This window comes from Chiloscyllium plagiosum, unplaced genomic scaffold (assembly GCF_037043375.1).
Source record: "Chiloscyllium plagiosum isolate Xiang-an unplaced genomic scaffold, Cpla_swu_hap1 HiC_scaffold_46, whole genome shotgun sequence".
Classification (NCBI taxonomy): domain Eukaryota; kingdom Metazoa; phylum Chordata; class Chondrichthyes; order Orectolobiformes; family Hemiscylliidae; genus Chiloscyllium; species Chiloscyllium plagiosum.
Genome location: NW_028270184.1, coordinates 11,988,515 through 12,010,214, shown reverse-complemented (window position 1 = coordinate 12,010,214; position 21,700 = coordinate 11,988,515). Strand labels below are relative to the sequence as shown.

Genomic DNA, 21,700 nt, shown 5'->3' with positions numbered 1-21,700 from the left:
TAGAAGGGATTTATTTGCTTTGTTAATAGTTTAGTTAATTTGTTCACTGTTTGATAAATAAATTACTTGTTGATTTTAAAGCAAGTGCCAGGGATTTATTTTCTTTAACCACTAGAAGTTGCTGAAAAGCAGCTCACACCACTTTGACCGATTAAAGGGTCTTATTTCTCAGGTGGGGGAGGGGGGAGGGAGAGGTGTGTCAATCTCTGCTTTATAACAAAGGAGAGGTAGAAGGATACAGAAAGAGATGGAGGGAGAGGTACAGTTAGAGAATGGGAAGGAGAGAGAAAACGAGAGTGAGAAAAAAATAGATTGACTGATACGCGGGATGGAGAGAAAGAGAGAGAGTGGGCTGAAGAGGGATATGGAGGAAGGGAATGAGAAAGTGAGACAACACTGGAGAGGGAGAGAGAGAAATTGAGAGGGTAAGAGATCACAGGTCACAGAGGAAGGAGAAGGGTACAGTGAGATTGGAAGAGTGTGTTAATGCACTGACCTTTAGCATCTTGCTGATGGTGCAGCACTGTGACACCGAGGTGATGTTGTGTTTGAACTCACTGGCCAGCAGTACAGAGGACTTGGAGGGAAACGCACTGGATTCACAGTAACCCACACAGGCATGAATCAACTGGGATCCCAGGCACGTCCCCGCTCGGTCACTCTTTATGGTGACGTTGAAAGCTGCAGAAGAGGTAGAGAGGGGAGAGAGAGAGAGGGAGAGGGAGAAGGAGAGGTTCAGGCAGAGGGAGAACTTCATGCAGAGAGAGGGTACAGTTCCCAGAGTGCTCTCCACTCACTAACAGAAATACTGCCCTCTCATTGAAACACCCTCACTACCTCCAATCTCCCACTCCCAGTGCCTCTCCCTCAAACCTTCCCTCCCTCATTCACTCACTCTGCCTCCATCTCTTTCTCTCCTCCCTCCTTGGTCTGTCCACTCCTCCCTCACTGCTCCACCTACATACCAACAATTAATTCTCTCTGTCTGCCACACACACTCCCTCTCTCTACCCCCTCATTCTGACTCCCACACTCCCTCTCCCTCACTTCTGCTTTCCTCATTACCTCTCCTTGTCCCTTTGTCTCTCTCCATTTCTCTTTCTCTCACCCATTCACTCCCTCTCTGATACCCTGTTTACCTCCCTATCCCTTTCTCTCTCTTTCACTCTCTCTTCCTGACTTTCTCTCTCACTCCCTCACTCCCACTGCCTTTCTCCCTCTCCCACACTCCCTCACTTTCTCTCTCTCATTCTCTCTCTCTGTCCATCTCTCTTTTTCCCTCTCCCTGGCTCCTCTCCTTTTCTTTTTCACTGTTACTCCCTCTCTCTCTCCTCCTGTTACACTTCTTTCCTCTCACTCTCATTTCCTCTCATTCATTCTCTTCCTCTCATACCCTATATCAATCACTCTCTCCCTGACCTTCTCTTACACTCTCTTCTCTCCCACTTCATCTCTCCCACTACCTTTCTCCCTCTCCCTCACTCCGTCACATGCTCCCTCCCCTCCCTATAGTCCTCCCCGTCCCTCCCTCCCTCTCTCCCAATAGTCCTTCGCTGTTCCTCCCTCACCCTCTCTCTCTCCCTATAGTCCTCCCCCTGTCCCTCCCTCCCTCCCTCTCTCCCTATAGTCCTCCCCCTGTCCCTCCCTCTCTCCCTATAGTCCTCCCCATCCCTCCCTCCCTCTCTCCCTATAGTCCTCCTCCTGTCCCTCCCTCCCTCCCTCTCCCCCTATAGTCCTCCCCCTGTCCCTCCCTCCCTCCCTCTCCCCCTATAGTCCTCCCCGTCCCTCCCTCCCTCTCTCCCTATAGTCCTCCCCCGTCCCTCCCTCCCTCTCACTCCCTCTCTCCCTATAGTCCTCCCCCTGTCCCTCCCTCTCTCCCTATAGTCCTCCCTTGTCCCTCCCTCCCTCCCTATAGTTCTCCCCTGTCCCTCCCTCCCTCCCTCTCTCTCCCACTTTCCCTCTCCTCCCTCTCCCTCACTCACGGTAACGGTGACAGCCTGGTTCAGGGTCTGTGGGATCCAGACTGAGAGCTCCTGAGGCCAACAGCAGAACCACGACAATGGTGGGCATCATCTCAGAGACAGCGGGTATTCCGGGACTGAATCAGAGAGAGAGAGAGAGAGATTAAACCCCAGGATAGACAGACAGACAGACCCCAGGATAGAGAGAGAGAGAGAGAGAGAATATAATTCCCAGGATAGAGAGAGAGAATATAAATCCCAGGATAGAGAGAGAGAAATTAAACCTCAGGATAGAGAGAGAGAAAAAATAAACCCAGGATAGAGAGAGGGAGGGAATAAATACTAGGATAGAGAGAGATAGACAGACAAAGAGACAGACAGAGAGAGAATAAACCCAGGATCGGAGAGGAAGGGCATAAATACCAGGATAGAGAATGGAATAGATTCTGAGAGAGAGAGAGAGAATAAACCCCAAGATAGAGAGAGAGAATAAACACCAGGCTAAGGAGAGAGAGATAGAGAGCTAGAGAGAGAGAGAAGAATAAAGCCCAGGACAGAGAGAGAGAGAGTGAGAGAGACAGAGGGAAAGAGAGAGTGAGTGAGTGAGACAGAGAGTGAGACAGAGAGTGAGTACAGCTGGAGTGTAGATATACAATGAATATGGTATAAACAGTTCTCACCTCTGCTCTTGTTGTCTCCGCCAATATCTCTGTCTCTCTGGAGAAGATTTTGGGAAATTTTGTTCCTGGCTTAATATTGGTGATAGACACAAGCCATCCCCCTTTCTCCTTGAACCTCCCTCTATCAGTGTCCAATTGGAACGCCTCCGATCATTGAGAGGCTGTGGGTATGGATTTTGACAGGAGCTGGTTTCTGTTTCTGCTTTGAAGTTTGGTGTGTGTGTGTGTCACTCAGTTGTGGTGTACTGGCGCGGTTCCTTTCAAGACCATTGTCTCAGACACTGGGAGAAGTCAGTGTTACTCGCGGGAGTGGGGGGAGCTTCTGAACACAGACTCAGCGATTAAACCAGATCCTCCCCCCGACAACTCACTCAGGGAGTGCTGCAGGGATAAAACTGCTGGGAAACCTCAGCTGGGCGTAAGGCCATAACAGGAGCAAAGGTAGGCCATTCAGCCCATCAATGAGGATTGTGGTTAATCTGAATGTCCTCAAATCATCTTTGATGCCCCTTTCTGATTAAAAACCTGACTGCCTCAGCCTTAACAACCCAGCCTCGACAGCTCTCTGAGGTAAGGAATTAACCCTCTGAAGGTAGAAATTCCTCATCTGTCTTACAAGCCCTTATTTTGAGATGATACCCCCTGGTCCTGGACTGTCCCTCAAGGGAACCAACTTTTCTGTATCTAACCTGTCATTTCCCTTAAGAATCATTTATTTATTTCAATAATAATGCCTCATTCTAAATAAACTCCAATGAGCATGAAACCCAATCTACTTAACCTCTCGTCACCCTGGTATCAACCTCGTGTCTGGATTTCCACCAATGCCAATATATCTTTCAGGGCCTAAAACACGATGGTCTTAGCAAAATTTTACACTCCATTCTCTTTGCACTAAAGGCCACGTGCTATTATCTAGCCAGCAGACTTTTGTGGGGTGAGTACAGAGAGAGGATGAGATGTCTCTCACCACAGATGGTGCCTGAGCCGTTAACTATTTCCCATTTTGTATTTGTAGTCGTCGTGGTAACGGTGATTTTATGAGCATTCCGTCGCCTGGAGTTAGGTGCTCCACTTTCTGTCTATCAGGCGACTGATCAGGAATCTCCTCGAAATTGGCTTCCTGCCTGCCATTGGCTAAAAGGATTGGCAAGTCGCGGCTTCCCTGGCTAACAAGTTCTGGAGTGGGGCTCGAACCCAGAGCTCCTAGCTCTGAGGCCGTGATGCTCCCCACTGTGTCATGAGACCTTTTCCAGCAATGCTGCCTGTCTACACTGGCAGGACAGACGACAACCAAACCAGTCGAAGAGAATTTGTATGGAGTAAATGTGTCAGATTGGGTCAGGGGAGAGGGATGGATATAAGGATATAATTCCTAATGAAAGACTCCGATCTGAAACGTCGATTCTCTTGCTCCTTGGATGCTGCCTGACCTGCTGTGCTTTTCCAGCAACACACTCTCAACAAGTGTGGATATAAGTCCCTATTCTTCTCTGCAAAATTTCTCGAATGAGATGATTGATTCCCAGTTAGAGGGTCAGAGGCAGCGATCACTGAGTGAGTAATCTCCTCATTTTCTTTACCAATCAAGGCTGTGTGGTTTTCTGTGCTATGTGGAACACCTCCCCTGCACTAAGAGTTATGTGTAGAATGGAAACAGACCCTCTGGTCCAACTCATCCATACCAACCAGGTATCCAAAATTAATCGATACCCTTCCTATTCATATACACATCCAGATGCCTTTTAAATGTTGCAATTGTACCAGCCTCCACCACTTCCTCTGGCAGCTCATTCCACACACACACCATCCTCTGCATGAAAAAGTTGCCCCTTAGGTCCCTTTTAAATCTTTCCCCTCTCACTGTAAACCTACGCCCTCTACTTCTGGACTCCACTACCCTGGGGGAAAAGACCTTGTCTATTCACCCTATCCATGCCCCTCATGATTTTATAAACCTCTGTAAGGTCACCCCTCAGCCTCTGACCTCCAGGGAAAACAGCCCCACTCTATTCAGCCTCTCCCTGTAGCTCAAATGCTCCAACCCTGGCAACATCCTTGTAAATCTTTTCTGAACCCTTTCAAGTTTCACAGCATCCTTCCTAGAGCAGAATTGAACATAGTATTCCAAAAGTGGCCTAACCAATGTCCTGTCGAGCCACAAGATGACCTCTCAATTCCTGTACTCAAAGCACTGACCAATAAAGGCCAGCATACCAAATACCTTCTTCACTATCCTGTCTACCTGCGACTCCACTTTCAAGGAGCTAGGAACCTGCACTCCAAGGTCTCTTTGTTCAGCAACACTCCCAGGAGCTTACCATTAAGTGTATAAGTCCTTTCCAAAATGCAACACCTCACATTTAGTCAAATTAAACTCCATCTACCACTCCTCGACCCATACGATCAACATCCACTTGGACTCTGAAGTAACCTTCTTGGCTGTTGACTACACCACCAATTTTGGTGGTAAACTTACTAACCGTATCTCCTATGTTTACATCCAAATCATTTGTATAAATGACAAAAAGTAGTGGACCCAGCACTGATCGTTGTGACTATCGATACAAATATCTCAGCGAGGGGCCCAGCAATCACTTCCCTGGCTTCCCACAAAGTTCCAGGGTACACCTGATCAGGTCCCAGGGATTTATCCACCTTCATGCATTTTAAGACATCCAGCACCTCCTCCTCTGTAATTTGGATATTTTTCAAGATGTCACCATCCATTTCCCCAAGTTCTCTATCTTCCATATCTTTCTCCACAGTAACTACTGAAGCAAAACACTCATTTAGTATCTCCCCATCTCCTGCAGTTCCACACATAGGCAGTCTTGCTGATCTTTACGGGGCCCTATTCAGAGCAGCAGTGAAACACACTGGTACCTTCCCTTAAACAAGATGGTGGTTAATCTCTAACCAATCTCTGTTCATCTCAGATCCCGTTTCTCTTGATATCCGAACCCTACAACTATTTTATCAGCCATGAATGTTTGAATTCACACCTGGTATCTAGTTTTGTAGTGGGGGTGACTGAGTCCCAAATTTCCACTCTCCCTTGAGTGAGGAACAGTTTCTTCATATCAGCTCCCCTTCCGGCTTATAATTAACACTTCTGCCTCCCTTTCAGCCCCTTTATTAATCCCTAAACTAGTTTCACTGCCCCACTCTCTCTGCATGGCCCCGTATCATTCTCCAAACTAATCAATCTGCCCCGCTCTCTCCCCATAGCCCTAAAACAATCCCAAACTAATCCCACTGCCCCACACTCTCCCCATAGCCCTAAATCAATCCCAAACTAATCCCACTGCCCCACTCTCTCTCCATAGCTCTGTACCAATCCCCAAACTAATCCCACTGCCCCACTCTCTCCCCATAGCCCTAAATCAATCCCAAACTAATCCCACTGCCCCACTCTCTCTCCATAGCTCTGTACCAATCCCCAAACTAATCCCACTGCCCCACACTCTCCCCATAGCCCTAAATCAATCCCAAACTAATCCCACTGCCCCACTCTCTCCCCATAGTCCTAAATCAATCCCAAACTAATCCCACTGCCCCACTCTCTCTCCATAGCTCTGTACCAATCCCCAAACTAATCCCACTGCCCCACACTCTCCCCATAGCCCTAAATCAATCCCCAAACCAATCCCACTGCCCCATTCTCTCCCCATAGTTGAAAGGTGTAGTGCTGGAAAAGTGCAGCAGGCCAGGCAGCATCCGAGGAGCAGGAGAATCAACGTTTCTTCAGGAATCTGCATCTGCAGACCTCACTTTCTCCCACTCTCTCCCCATAGCCCTGTATCAATCATCAAACTAGTCCCACTGCCCCACTCTCTCCCATAGCCCTGTATCAATCCCCAAACTAATCCCACGGTCCCACTCTCTCCCCATAGCCCTGTATCAATCCCCAAACTAATCCCACGGTCCCACTCTCTCCCCATCGCCCTGAATCAATCCCCAAACTAATCCCACAGCCTCATTCTCTCCCTATAGCCCTGTATCAATCCCCAAACTAATCCCACTGCCCCGCTCTCCCCATAGCCCTGTATCAATCCCCAAACTAATCCCACTGCCCCGCTCTCTCCCCATAGCCCTGTATTAATCTTCAAACTAATCTCACTGCCCCACTCTCTCCCCATAGCCCTGTATCAATCCCCAAACTAATCCCATGGTCCCACTCTCTCCACATAGCCCTGTATCAATCTTCAAACTAATCCCACTGCCCCAATCTCTCCCCATAGCCCTGTATCAATCCCCAAACTAATCCCACCGTCCCACTCTCTCCCCATAGCCCTGTATCAATCCACAAACTAATCCCACTGCCCTGCTCTCTCCCCATAGCCCTGTATCAATTCCCAACCTAATCCCACTGCCCCGCTCTCTCCCCATAGCCCTAAATCAATCCCAAACTAATCCCACTGCCCCACACTCTCCCCATAGCCCTAAATCAATCCCAAACTAATCCCACTGCCCCACTCTCTCTCCATAGCTCTGTACCAATCCCCAAATTAATCCCACTGCCCCACACTCTCCCCATAGCCCTAAATCAATCCCAAACTAATCCCACTGCCCCACTCTCTCTCCATAGCTCTGTACCAATCCCCAAACTAATCCCACTGCCCCACACTCTCCCCATAGCCCTAAATCAATCTTCAAACTAGTCCCACTGCCCCACTCTCTCCCATAGCCCTGTATCAATCCCCAAACTAATCCCACGGTCCCACTCTCTCCCCATAGCCCTGTATCAATCCCCAAACTAATCCCACTGCCCCACACTCTCCCCATAGCCCTGTATCAATCCCCAAACTAATCCCACTGCCCCGCTCTCTCCCCATAGCCCTGTATCAATCCCCAAACTAATCCCATGGTCCCACTCTCTCCACATAGCCCTGTATCAATCTTCAAACTAATCTCACTGCCCCACTCTCTCCCCATAGCCCTGTATCAATCCCCAAACTAATCCCACGGTCCCACTCTCTCCCCATAGCCCTGTATCAATCCCCAAACTAATCCCACGGTCCCACTCTCTCCCCATAGCCCTGTATCAATCCCCAAACTAATCCCACTGCCCTGCTCTCTCCCCATAGCCCTGTATCAATTCCCAAACTTAAAAGTGAAAAGTTCACTCCTGTTAAAGAAATAGTCTGTGCAGTGATGGGAAAAAGCTTGAAGAAACAAATACAAAACTATGGCAGAGAGTAACAAAGTGGGTTAACACTTTGAGCCCAATATGTTTTTTGTTGAATTCTTAAATAAGTATGCTTTAAAAGGCCACAGACAATTAAAACACTTGTCAGAGATATAAATCACACAACACCAGGTTATAGTCCAGCAGGTTTAATTGGAAGCACTAGCTTTCGGAGCGACGCTCCTTCATCAGGTGACACAGGATGTTTAATTGTGCTTCCAATTAAACCTGCTGGACTATAAACTTGTGTTGTGTGATTTTTAACTTTGTCCACCCCAGTCCAACACCAGCATCTCCAAATCATGACTTGTCAGAGAAACATACTGGAGTGAGTGTGCTCGATAGCACCCTCTTGTGGAGTTGTAGGGTTGAGATTTTAAAACTGGAATTGGAGGGGAGAGAGAATTGGCTTATACTCACTTAGCGCAGTTCTGCACTGGGAGGGTCTGCATGGTTTTAGTGTTGAAATAACTGCTTGGAGGCTAGTATTCCATCACCAGGTCACCCTTTATTTACTTGGGCACTGTACACTGACTCCTGTTAATATTGGTCAGCCAGGGCTTTCCTGACTGGTCTAGATCACCGACCCCAATCAAGGAGCTTGTAGTCCACATGACCCAGCTGGTTCCCATCACGATGTCCCTCCGCCCTCCTTCCCAAGTGCGGGGATGTTGGCCTGGTCTTTCTCTTGTAGCTTTTCCTGCGATGTGTTTGCCCCTGGGTCAGGTTCCTCTGACTGGGACTCTGACACAGGCAGCATGTGCCTGACCATAGCCCGTCTCTTGCGTCCGGAGCATCTCGGGAGAGTTTCCTCGTCTCCTTCCGGCGGTAACGGTCTCGCGGCTGCATCCATCTCGGACTCTGAGGTGTCCTCGACACTAGATGGGAGGAGGTTACTTACTGTTTCTGACTGACCTTCTGGCTGTTCTGAGGGGCCACATATGTTTTGTCCCTACCCCGTTTGTGAGGTAACAGCGTTCAGGTGATCCATGTGTTTGTTCAGGACTACCTGAACTTTGTAAGTCATGGGACCTGACCTCGCATCGACCTGGTCTCATACCCATACAGGACCATTTCCATGGTTCCGGCACCAAACCTCAGCCCCTGCATTAAATTGCCTCTCTTGCTTACAGGAGGCATGTAGGCATTCCTACTGCCCTCCCTCCCTCCCCACCACAAGGTTTGGGAATATCAGGCTTAATCTGGTACAGAGTCTTGGCCCCATTAGCAACTCTTCTAGAGCTATCCCTGTAGTTCCGTACAGGGTGATCCGATAGTTAAACAGGAATGGGAACAGTTTGATATCCAGTGACGCTGTAGGGTGCTTCTTTAAGCCTACCTTCAACATTTCGACCACTCTTTCTGCTTTACCATTGGATGATGGATGGTATGGAGCTGTCCTTATGTACTGAACATCATTTGACTTCAGGAAATATTCAAATTCCCTGCTGGTAAATGACGTCCATGTTTCCCAAGAGTCCACGCTTCACAAACAATGCTCGAAGCTTCTCAATCATCCCTGAGTTTGCAGAACGAACTTTATGCACATCCAACCACTTAGATTGGGCCTGCACAATGACCAGGAACATTGAGCCCATGAATGGATCCGCACGATCGACACGCGACTGGGTCCAGGGTTTACCCAGCCAGTCCCACCGAATGTGGAGGTGCTGCTGGTGATAATGTTTGTCCACCTTGGCACACTGGGGCATTGCTCCACCAATGCAATGATGTCGGCGGCACAGTGGTTAGCACTGCTGCCTTACAGCGCCAGAGACCCGGGTTCAATACCTGCCTCAGGCGACTCTCTGTGTGGAGTTTGCACATTCTACCCCGTGTCTGTGTGGGTTTCCTCCGGGTGCTCCGGTTTCCTCCCACAATCCAAAAAAATGTGCAGGTTAGGTGAATTGGCCATGCTAAATTGCCTGTAGTGTTAGGTGAAGAGGTAAATGTAGGGGAATGGGTCTGGGTGGGTTATGCTTTGGCGGCTCGGTGTGGACTTGTTGGGCCGAAGGGCCTGTTTCCACACTGTAAGTAATCTAATCTAATCAAACCCTGGCCACCAGACCCATAGCTTCTTGCTAGCATCTTCATCTTGGGAGACCCTGGTATCTCATGGTGACCTTTAATCACTCTTGCTCCCCATAGTCATACGCCGTCCTCTACAGTGATCTGGTGTTGCGTGCTCCAAAAGGTTTCAGTCCTGGTTGTGATGGCCCTTCTCTTTTCCTGAATACCATCAGCTGCTTTAGCTTTGCTAGGACATGATGTTTGTGTATCCACAGTCAGATATCGTCAGCGGTGACTGGAAAGCTGTCAAGAGGTTTAAAACCAAAATGGACTCTTCCAAGGGAGGCACCACCGGTGGAGTATCTGTCAGTGGGAGGTGGCTCAAGGCTTCTGCATTAGCCACTTGGATTCCTGGACGATGTTCTAGCTTACACTTGTACAAGCTGAGAATAAGGGCCCAATGATGAGTTCTAGGAAGCTGTGGGTGGCAAAGCCATGTCTTCAAAACAGGACATTTCTTACTCAAGTCAGGGCTTGTAGGACTCCTTTACTGTCCCGAGTCAGCACCTACAATGACTTGTGGTCCAGATGCTGAAGAACTTTTTAGCCACTTGACTGAGGCTTGGATTTGTTGTGAGGTATCTGCTGTGGGCTGGCCTAGGGTCCCTCTGCTCAGGATACGTCCTGCCTGAGGCTCTGGGTTTGCCTACACTCAAGTGGTGTTCCTCAAGCTCAGTCGGACAGGGTGAGGGTGTCCACTTCCATTGAGATGCCCAATAGTTCCCATGCTCCACTTGCCACATCTTCTAAGGACAAAGCCAGCCGTAGTGCCTGTCTGAAGTCCAGTTGAGCCTCAGCTGGTAGCCGCTTCTGTATGGTTACGTCATTAATCTCACATACCAAACCGTCTCTCAGCATCTCATTCAGGGCTAACCCAAAGTCACATGCCTCTGCCAGTCATCTCAACCTCACCAAAAAAACCCAAAACAGATTCCCCCGATTCTCTAACAGCTGAATAAAACCGATGGTGTCTCAGGATTAGAGGAGGTTTGGGGCTGTAATATTCCTTAACCAAATTCGTCAATTCTTAGAAGGTTTTAGTGTCTAGTGCCTCTGGGAAAGTTAAGCCCCTTATAACCAAAAATGCTGTAGCTCCACAAGCAGTCTGAAGGATTACTCATTGCTTTTTTTCCTACCCCAATATCATTTGCCTGGAAAGAAACCCACATCCTTTCCACATATTGGGCCCAGTCTTCAACAGAAGAGAAAATGAGGTCTGCAGATGTTGGAGATCAGAGATGGAAATGTGTTGCTGGAGAAGCAAATGAGTCAAGTTTTCAACAGCAAATGAGTCAAGTTTTCCAAATAAAGGCGTGATGCCAGAAATGCCAACTCCAAGATGACTGCTACGAGCGAATGATCTTCAGGTACATATTGTTTTCTCCCATTGACACTGAAATAACTGCACAGAGGCCTGTATCCCATCACCAAGTCACCCTTTATTTACTCGGGCATCGTATCTGGATCGGAGATGTGTGAATTATTGCTTGTCTGGTTTCTATCAGATGGAAGGGAGAATGGGAAACTGCATATTGATGACGTAAGTTTAGGTTAATGCACGAAGATGGATATAGACAAGCCTCTTGCTGCTCACAGGTGAGATTCTCACCCCAACTTGGGTTGTCGAATCAAACGTCTCTTTCCCACCATCAGGACTCTCACTTTTCCAATCTCGCCACCTTTTCACAACCGACTCACTAGCGGCCACTTTGTTCATGGGTTTGAAAGATTCGGCCCTGAGTGTGGCGAGGGCAAACGGAAGCTAATGTGGAGTGGTTCCATCACACACTGTTGGACAGGCAGAAAGGACCCTCTGAAATGCAGAGCTGCTCGAAATGTTTTCAGTTGTGTGGACGGTAAACTGGACGACAATGTAGAGAGGTATCACTACACATAACACTGTACATCGTGCTCGCAAAGTTTATTGGAAACTACATTGAAAAAAACCTGACATTTTGGATACTCAATCCCTCTGACCTGTGACAACCTGAATGTAACATTACAATCTTGTCTGAACAATAACTGGAGCTTCAAGTTGGGAAAGGTCATGGGTTCGATCCCCTCTGATCCGGGGCACCTACTGACCTACGTCAGGTTTGCTAGATCAACAGTTGAAATAGCCTCAGGATGCTTCGGTGATATGGGGAGAGGGAGAGTGAGGCTTGGATCCAGTCAGGGTCCTGCTCCCCAGTGTTGCTGGGTCACAGAGAGAGGGGGATAGTCAGGGACAGATACAGCAGGACCGGGAGGTTGGGGGAAGGGATAGAATTTAGTCCAGTGTCACAGAAAGAAAGAGAGAGAGAGAGATAAAGTAGAGAGGAGCCAGACTGTCTTCCCCAAAGGTCACAGGGACCGAGAGATTGGTGGTTGGGTGGGAATTCAGCCCCCTATGTCAGAGATAGTGAGAGAGATTGATTAATAAATCAGCCAACCTTCTGCCCCCTGGTGAGAGTGAAGCACTGGGGGAATTGGATAAGTACATACTAAGATGGAACTTGGCTGTGAGATGGTGACATTGAAATTACCTACTGGAGTGCACCCTGCATCTTCAACATCAAACATGTTTGACAGTCAGAGAGTAATAAAACATTACCCAAGGCTGCTGGCAATCCCATTTAACAACTTTAAACCACAGTTATTACATTTCCAAACATATTGAGCAGAACTTATGACAGGAGTCAACATTTTGTAGAACAATGAACATTTTCAATGCCACAGTGAATCGTGGAAGCCTGAATGTGATAGCAAGTTGATACTCGCTGACTTAATCGTTCGAGAGACAGACTGAAGCTGCTATTTCGACTGCCTCCTGGCAAATAGCAAATGGAATGGAAACAAAGCACTGTAAAAAGAGATCAGATCCTCTGGTAATCAGGATAATTCACAGGGCTTTAATGTACTTTATTTGAAAGGCATTGCATCATTCACCCCAGAACACGTGTACATCGTGCTCGCAAAGTTTATTAGAAACTACATTGAAAAAAACCTGACATTTTGGATACTCAATCCCTCTGACCTGTGACAACCTGAATGTAACATTACAATCTTGTCTGAACAATAACTGGAGCTTCAAGTTGGGAAAGGTCATGGGTTCGATCCCCTCTGATCCGAGGCACCCAGCCGGAGAGAGGCTCATCACAGCTCTGGAGATTATTCCAGCTCTTTGAGCTTGTCTTGGGTCTGTCAAGGGGAAACACCCCTGTTTTCAATGCAATAATCAAAGCAAAGCAATGTGGGCAAGAGTCCTACAGGCCAAATACAAGGGATGGAGCACAAGGAGAGGGATGGAGGATGTGGTGAGGGATGGAGCACGCGGTAAGGGATGGAGGATGTGGTGAGGGATGGAGCACGCGGTGAGGGATGGAGGACACGGTGAGGGATGGAACACATGGAGAGGGATGGAGGATGTGGTGAGGGATGGAGGACACGGTAAGGGATGGAGGATGTGGTGAGGGTTGGAGGATGTAGTGAGGGATGGAGCACGCAGTGAGGGATGGAGGACACGGTGAGGGATGGAACACATGGAGAGGGATGGAGGATGTGGTGAGGGATGGAGGACACGGTAAGGGATGGAGGATGTGGTGAGGGATGGAGGACACGGTAAGGGATGGAGGATGTGGTGAGGGATGGAGGATGTAGTGAGGGATGGAGCACGCAGTGAGGGATGGAGCGCACAGTGAGGGATGGAGGATGTGATGAGGGTTAGAGCACATGGTGAGGGATGGAGCACACGGTGAGGGATGGAGCAAGTGGTGAGAGATGGAGCACGCGGTGAGGGATGGAGCACGCGGTGAGGGGTTGTAGCATACGGTGAGGGATGGAGCAAGCGGTGAGAGATGGAGCACGCAGTGAGGGATGGAGGATGTGATGAAGGATGGAGCATGCGGTGAGAGATGGAGCACGCAGTGAGGGATGGAGATGTGATGAAGGATGGAGGATATGGTGAGGGATGGGGCACATGGTGAGGGATGGAGCACACGGTGAGGGATGGAGCATGCGGTGAGAGATTGAGCACGTGGTGAGAGATGGAGCACGCGGTGAGGGGGTGGAGCACACGGTGAGGGATGGAGCACGCAGTGAGGGATGGAGCACACGGTGAGGGATGGAGCACGTGGTGAGGGATGGAGCACACGGTGAGGGATGGAGCACACGGTGAGGGATGGAGCACGCGGTGAGGGATGGAGCACGCGGTGAAGGATGGAGCACGCGGTGAGGGATGGAGCACGTGGTGAGGGATGGAGCACACGGTGAGGGATGGAGGACACGGTGAGGGATGGAGGACACGGTGAGGGATGGAGGATGTGGTGAGAGATGGAGCACACGGTGGGGGATGGAGGACACGGTGAGGGATGGAGCACTCGGTGAGGGATGGAGGATGTGGTGAGGGATGGAGCATGCGGTGAGGGATGGAGCACGCGGTGAGTGATGGAGCACACGGTGAGGGATGGAGGATGTGGTGAGGGATGGAGCACGCGGTGAGGGATGGAGGACAGGGTGAGGGATGGAGGATGTGGTGAGGGATGGAGGACACGGTGAGGGATGGAGCACATGGTGAGGGATGGAGCACGCGGTGAGGGATGGAGGACACAGTGAGGGATGGAGCACGCGGTGAGGGATGGAGGACACGGTGAGGGATGGAGCACATGGTGAGGGATGGAGCACACAATGAGAGAAGGAGCACACGGTGAGGGATGGAGGATGTGGTTAGGGATGGAGGACACGGTGAGCAATGGAGCACGCGATGAGGGATGGAGGACACGGTGAGGGATGGAGGACACGGTGAGGGATGGAGAATGTGGTGAGGGATGGAGGACACGGTGAGCGATGGAGCACACGGTGAGGGATGGAGGACATGGTGAGGGATGGAGGACACGATGAGGAATGGAGCATGCGGTGAGGGATGGAGGATGTGGTGAGGGATGGAGGACACGGTGAGCAATGGAGCACGCGATGAGGGATGGAGGACACGGCGAGGGATGGAGGACACGATGAGGGATGGAGCACGCGGTGAGGGAGGGAGCACGCGGTGAGGGAGGGAGCACTCCTTGAGGGGTGGAGAATGTAGTGAGGGATGGAGGATGTGGTGAGGGAGGGAGCACGCGGTGAGGGAGGGAGCACGCAGTGAGGGATGGAGCACATCATGAGGGATGGAGCATACGATGTGGGATGCAGGACATGGTGAGGATGGAGGACCCGGTGAGGGATGGAGGATGTGGTGAGGAATGGAGGATGTGGTGAGGGATGGAGGATGTGGTGAGGGATGGAGCACACGGTGAGGGATGGAGCACGCGGTGAGGGATGGAGCACGCGGTGAGGGATGGAGCACGCGGTGAGGGATGGAGCGCACGGTGAGGGATGGAGCGCACGGTGAGGGATGGATCACGCGGTGAGGGATGGAGCACTCGGTGAGGGATGGAGCGCACGGTGAGGGATGGAGCGCACGGTGAGGGATGGATCACGCGGTGAGGGGTGGAGCTCTCGGTGAGGGATGGAGCACTCGGTGAGGGATGGAGCACGCGGTGAGGGATGGAAGATGTGATGTGGGATAGAGCACGCAGTGAGTGATGGAGCTCTCGGTGAGGGATGGAGCACTCGGTGAGGGATGGAGCACACGGTGAGGGATGGAGCGCACGGTGAGGGATGGAGCACACGGTGAGGGATGGAGCACGCGGTGAGGGATGGATCACGCGGTGAGGGGTGGAGCTCTCGGTGAGGGATGGATCACGCGGTGAGGGATGGAGCACGCGGTGAGGGATGGAGCACGCGGTGAGGGATGGAGCACATGGTGAGGGATGGAGCACACGGTGAGGGATGGAGGACACGGTGAGGGATGGAGCACGCGGTGAGGGATGGAGGACACGGTGAGGGATGGAGGACGCGGTGAGGGATAGAGCATGCAGTGAGGGATGGAGGACATGGTGAGGGATGGAGCATGTGGTGAGGGATGGAGGACACGGTAAGGGATGGAGCACGTGGTGAGGGATGGAACATGTGGTGAGGGATGGAGCACACAGTGAGGGATGGAGCACACAGTGAGGGGTGGAGCACACGGTGAGAGATGGGGCACATGGTGAGGGATGGAGGATGTGGTGAGGGATGGAGCACGCGGTGAGGGATGGAGCACACGGTGAGGGATGGAGCATGCGGTGAGAGATGGAGCACGCGGTGAGGGGGTGGAGCACACGGTGAGGGATGGAGCACATGGTGAGGGATGGAGCACGTGGTGAGGGATGGAGCACACGGTGAGGGATGGAGCATGCGGTGAGAGATGGAACACACGGTGAGGGATGGAGCACACGGTGAGGGATGGAGGACACGGTGAGGGATGGAGCACGCGGTGAGGGATGGAGCACTCGGTGAGGGATAGAGGATGTGGTGAGGGATGGAGCACGCGGTGAGGGATCGAGCACGCGGTGAGGGATGGAGCGCACGGTGAGGGATGGAGCGCACGGTGAGGGATGGAGCACGCGGTGAGGGATGGATCACGCGGTGAGGGATGGAGCTCTCGGTGAGGGATGGATCACGCGGTGAGGGATGGAGCACGCAGTGAGGGATGGAGCACGCGGTGAGGGATGGAGCGCGCGGTGAGGGATGGAGCACACGGTGAGGGATGGAGGACATGGTGAGGGACGGAGCACGTGGTGAGGGATAGAGCATGCAGTGAGGGATGGAGGACATGGTGAGGGATGGAGCACGCGGTGAGGGATGGAGGACATGGTGAGGGATGGAGCACGTAGTGAGGAATAGAGCATGCAGTGAGGGATGGAGGACATGGTGAGGGATGGAGCACGTGGTGAGGGATGGAGGACACGATGAGGGATGGAGCACATGGTGAGGGATGGAGGACATGGTGAGGGATGGAGGACGCGGTGAGAGATGGAGCACGCAGTGAGGGTTGGTGGACATGGTGAGGGATGGAGGACGCGGTGAGGGATGGAGCATGCAGTGAGAGATGGAGCACACGGTGAGGGATGGAGCACACGGTGAGGGATGGAGGACACGGTGAGGGATGGAGGACGCGGTGAGGGATGGAGCACGCGGTGAGGGATGGAGGACACGGTGAGGGATGGAGGACATGGTGAGGGACGGAGCACGTGGTGAGGGATAGAGCATGCAGTGAGGGATGGAGGACATGGTGAGGGATGGAGCACGCGGTGAGGGATGGAGGACATGGTGAGGGATAGAGCATGCAGTGAGGGATGGAGGACATGGTGAGGGATGGAGCACGTGGTGAGGGATGGAGGACACGATGAGGGATGGAGCACATGGTGAGGGATGGAGGACATGGTGAGGGATGGAGGACGCGGTGAGAGATGGAGCACGCAGTGAGGGTTGGTGGACACGGTGAGGGATGGAGGACGCGGTGAGGGATGGAGCATGCAGTGAGAGATGGAGCACACGGTGAGGGATGGAGCACACGGTGAGGGATGGAGGACACGGTGAAGGATGGAGGACACGGTGAGGGATGGAGCACGCGGTGAGGGATGGAGGACACGGTGAGGGATGGAGGACGCGGTGAGAGATGGAGCACGCAGTGAGGGATGGAGCACGCAGTGAGGGATGGAGCACACTGTGAGGGATGGAGCACACGGTGAGGGATGGAGGACATGGTGAGGGATGGAGCATGTGGTGAAGGATGGAGCACTCTGTGAGGGATGGAGCACACTGTGAGGGATGGAGCACACGGTGAGGGATGGAGCACACAGTGAGGGATGGGGCACATGGTGAGAGATGGAGCACGTGGTGAGGGATGGAGCACGTGGTGAGGGATGGAGCACGTGGTGAGGGATGGAGCACACAGTGAGGGATGGAGCACACAGTGAGGGATGGAGCACACGGTGAGGGATGGGGCACATGGTGAGAGATGGAGCACGTGGTGAGGGATGGAGCACGTGGTGAGGGATGGAGCACGCGGTGAGGGATGGAAGACACAGTGAGGGATGGAGCACACAGTGAGGGATGGAAGACACAGAGAGGGATGGAGGACACGGTGAGGGATGGAGCACGCGGTGAGGGATGGAGCACACGGTGAGGGATGGAGGACACGGTAAGGGATGGAGCACGCGGTGAGGGATGGAACACACGGTGAGGGATGGAACAGACGGTGAGGGATGAAACACACGGTGAGGGATGGAGGATGTGGTGAGGGATGGAGCACTTGGTGAGGGATGGAGCACGCAGTGAGGGATGGAGCACGCGGTGAGGGATGGAGGATGTGGTGAGGGATGGAGGACATGGTGAGGGATGGAGGACATGGTGAGGGATGGAGCACGTGGTGAGGGATAGAGCATGCAGTGAGGGATGGAGGACATGGTGAGGGATGGAGCACGTGGTGAGGGATAGAGCATGCAGTGAGGGATGGAGGACATGGTGAGGGATGGAGCACGCGGTGAGGGATGGAGGACATGGTGAGGGATGGAGCACGTGGTGAGGGATAGAGCATGCAGTGAGGGATGGAGTACATGGTGAGGGATGGAGCACGTGGTGAGGGATGGAGGACACAGTGAGGGATGGAGCACATGGTGAGGGATGGAGGACATGGTGAGGGATGGAGAACGCGGTGAGAGATGGAGCACGCAGTGAGGGATGCTGGACACGGTGAGGGATGGAGGACGCGGTGAGAGATGAAGGATCTGGTGAGGGATGGAGCACACGGTGAGGGATGGAGCACACGGTGAGGGATGGAGGACACGGTAAGGGATGGAGCACGCGGTGAGGGATGGAACACACGGTGAGGGATGGAACACACGGTGAGGGATGGAGGATGTGGTGAGGGATGGAGCACACGGTGAGGGATGGAACACACGGTGAGGGATGGAGCACACGGTGAGGGATGGAGGATGTGGTGAGGGATGGAGCACTTGGTGAGGGATGGAGCACGCAGTGAGGGATGGAGCACGCGGTGAGGGATGGAGGATGTGGTGAGGGATGGAGCACGCAGTGAATGTTGGAGCATGCGGTGAGGGATGGTGCACATGGTAAGGGATGGAGCACGCGGTGAGGGATGGAGCACATGGTGAGGGATGGAGCACGCGGTGAGGGATGGAGCACGCGGTGAGGGATGGAGCACGCGGTGAGGGATGGAGCACACGGTGAGGGATGGAGCACGCGATGAGGGATGGAGCACACGGTGAGGGATGGAGCACACGGTGAGGGATGGAGCACACGGTGAGGTATGGAGCATACGGTGGTGGATGGAGGATGTGGTGAGGGATGGAGCACGCGGTGAGGGATGGAGCACATGGTGAGGGATGGAGCACACGGTGAGATATGGAGCATACGGTGAGGGATGGAGGACATGGTGAGGGATGGAGGACGCGGTGAGGGATGGAACACACGGTGAGGGATGAAACACACGGTGAGTGATGGAGGATGTGGTGAGGGATGGAGCACACGGTGAGGGATGGAACACACGGTGAGGGATGGAGCACACGGTGAGGGATGGAACACATGGTGAGGGATGGAGGATGTGGTGAGGGATGGAACACACGGTGAGGGATGAAACACACGGTGAGGGATGGAGGATGTGGTGAGGGATGGAGCACATGGTGAGGGATGGAACACACGGTGAGGGATGGAACACATGGTGAGGGATGGAGGATGTGGTGAGGGATGGAGCACTTGGTGAGGGATGGAGCACGCGGTGAGGGATGGAGCACACGGTGAGGGATGGAGATGTGGTGAGGGATGGAGCACGCGGTGAGGGAGGGAGCACTCGTTGAGGGATGGAGCACACGGTGAGGGATGAAGGATCTGGTGAGGGATGGAGCACACGGTGAGGGATGGAGCACACGGTGAGGGATGGAGGATGTGGTGAGGGATGGAGCACGCAGTGTATGTTGGAGCATGCGGTGAGGGATGGTGCACATGGTAAGGGATGGAGCACGCGGTGAGGGATGGAGCACATGGTGAGGGATGGAGCACGCGGTGAGGGATGGAGCACGCGGTGAGGGATGGAGCACGCGGTGAGGGATGGAGCATGCGGTGAGGGATGGAGCACACGGTGAGGGATGGAGCACACGGTGAGGTATGGAGCATACGGTGGTGGATGGAGGATGTGGTGAGGGATGGAGCACGCGGTGAGGGATGGAGCACATGGTGAGGGATGGAGCACACGGTGAGGTATGGAGCATACGGTGAGGGATGGAGGACATGGTGAGGGATGGAGGACGCGGTGAGGGATGGAGGATGTGGTGAGGGATGGAGGACACGGTGAGGGATGGAGGACGCGGTGAGGGATGGAGGACACGGTGAGGGATGGAGCACGTGGTGAGGGATGGAGGACGTGGTGAGGGATGGAGGATGTGGTGAGGGTTGGAGCACACGGTGAGGGATGGAGAGGATTTATCTACTTTCACACCTTCTAGAATTGATCACACCACCTCCTTACTGACTTCAATCCTTTACTGTCTAATATCTCGTATCTCATTCTTCTTCTCTACAATATTTTCCTTTTCCTGAGTGAAAACAGATTAGAAATCTTTGTTTAGCACCTGTCTGATCTCCACAGGGTGCACACACAACTTCCCACTTCTGTCTTTGACTGACCCTATTCCTACCCTAGTCATCCTTTTATTCCTCACATACGTATTGAAAGCTTTAGGGTTCTTCTTTATTCTACCTTCTAAAGACTGCTCATGTCCTCTCTTTGCTTTTCTTAACTCTCTCTTTAAATCCTTACGGGATAATCTGTAACTCTCCATCGCCTCATCTGAACCATCTCGTCTCAACGTCACATAGGCCTCCTTCTTCCGCTTACCAAGAGATGCAATTTCTGTCGTAAACCACGGGTTCCCTTACCTTATCACTTCCCCCCTGCCTGACAGGGACGTACCTATCAAGGACATGCAATATCTGTTCCTTAAACCAGCTCCACATTTCAATTGACCCCATCCCCTGCATTTTGCTACGCCATTCTATGCCTCCTAAGTCTTGCCTAATCGCATTATAATTGCCCTTCCCCCATCTATAACTCTTGCCCTGTGGCATGTACCTATCCCTTTCCATCGCTAAACTAAATGTAACTGAATTATGGTCACTCTCTCCAAAGTGCTCACCTACCACTAAATCAAACGCCTGGCCTGGTTCATTACCAAGCACCAGATCCAGTGTGGTCTCCCCTCTTTGTCGGCCCTTCAAACATACTGTGTCAGGGAACCCTCCTGTACACATTGGACAAAAACTGATCCATCCGACACACGAGAGTTATAGCATTTCTAGTCAATTTTGGGGAAGTTAAAGTCTCCCATAATGACAACCCTCTCCCTTTCACTCCTACCCAGAATCGTTTTGCCAATCCTCTCCTTCACATCCCTGGAACTTTGTGGAGGCCTAGAAAAAGCTCCCAGCAGTGTGACCTCTCCTCTCCTGTTTCTAACCTCAGCCCATACCACCTCAGAAGACAAATCCTCGTCAAAAGTTCTTTCAGCCACCATTATACTGTCCTTGACTAACAAGGCCACACCTCCCCCTCTTTTACCGCCTTGCCTGTTTTTAATTAAACATCTAAACACTGGAACCTGCAACATCCATTCCTCAATCTACTCTATCCATGTCCCTGAAATGGCCACAACATCGAAGTCCCAGGTACCTATCCATGCTGCAAGCTCACCTACCTTATTCCAGATACTCCTGGCATTGAAGAAGACACACTTCAAACCAGCTTGCTGCCTGCCAGCACACTCCTATGACTGTGAAATCTTGTCCCTGTCCTCCCTACTCTCATCCTCCTGTGCACTGGAACTACACCATAGGATCCCATCCCCCTGCTGAGCTAGTTTAAACCCACCCGATTAGCA

The 21,700-nt window shown here is 52.1% G+C and overlaps 1 protein-coding gene across 1 annotated transcript in view; it reads right to left on the bottom strand.

Moving 5' to 3' along the window:
- Positions 1–433: 433 nt before the first annotated feature.
- gpha2 (glycoprotein hormone subunit alpha 2) overlaps positions 434–21,700 on the bottom strand; it is a 185,517-nt gene continuing 164,250 nt past the window's right edge. The window contains exons 5-6 of the mRNA XM_087983603.1: positions 1,983–2,098; positions 434–681 (exon numbers count right to left, since the gene is read on the bottom strand). Coding sequence (XP_087839729.1) covers positions 434–681; positions 1,983–2,098 — 364 coding nt within the window. The remainder of the gene's footprint in view (positions 682–1,982; positions 2,099–21,700) is intronic.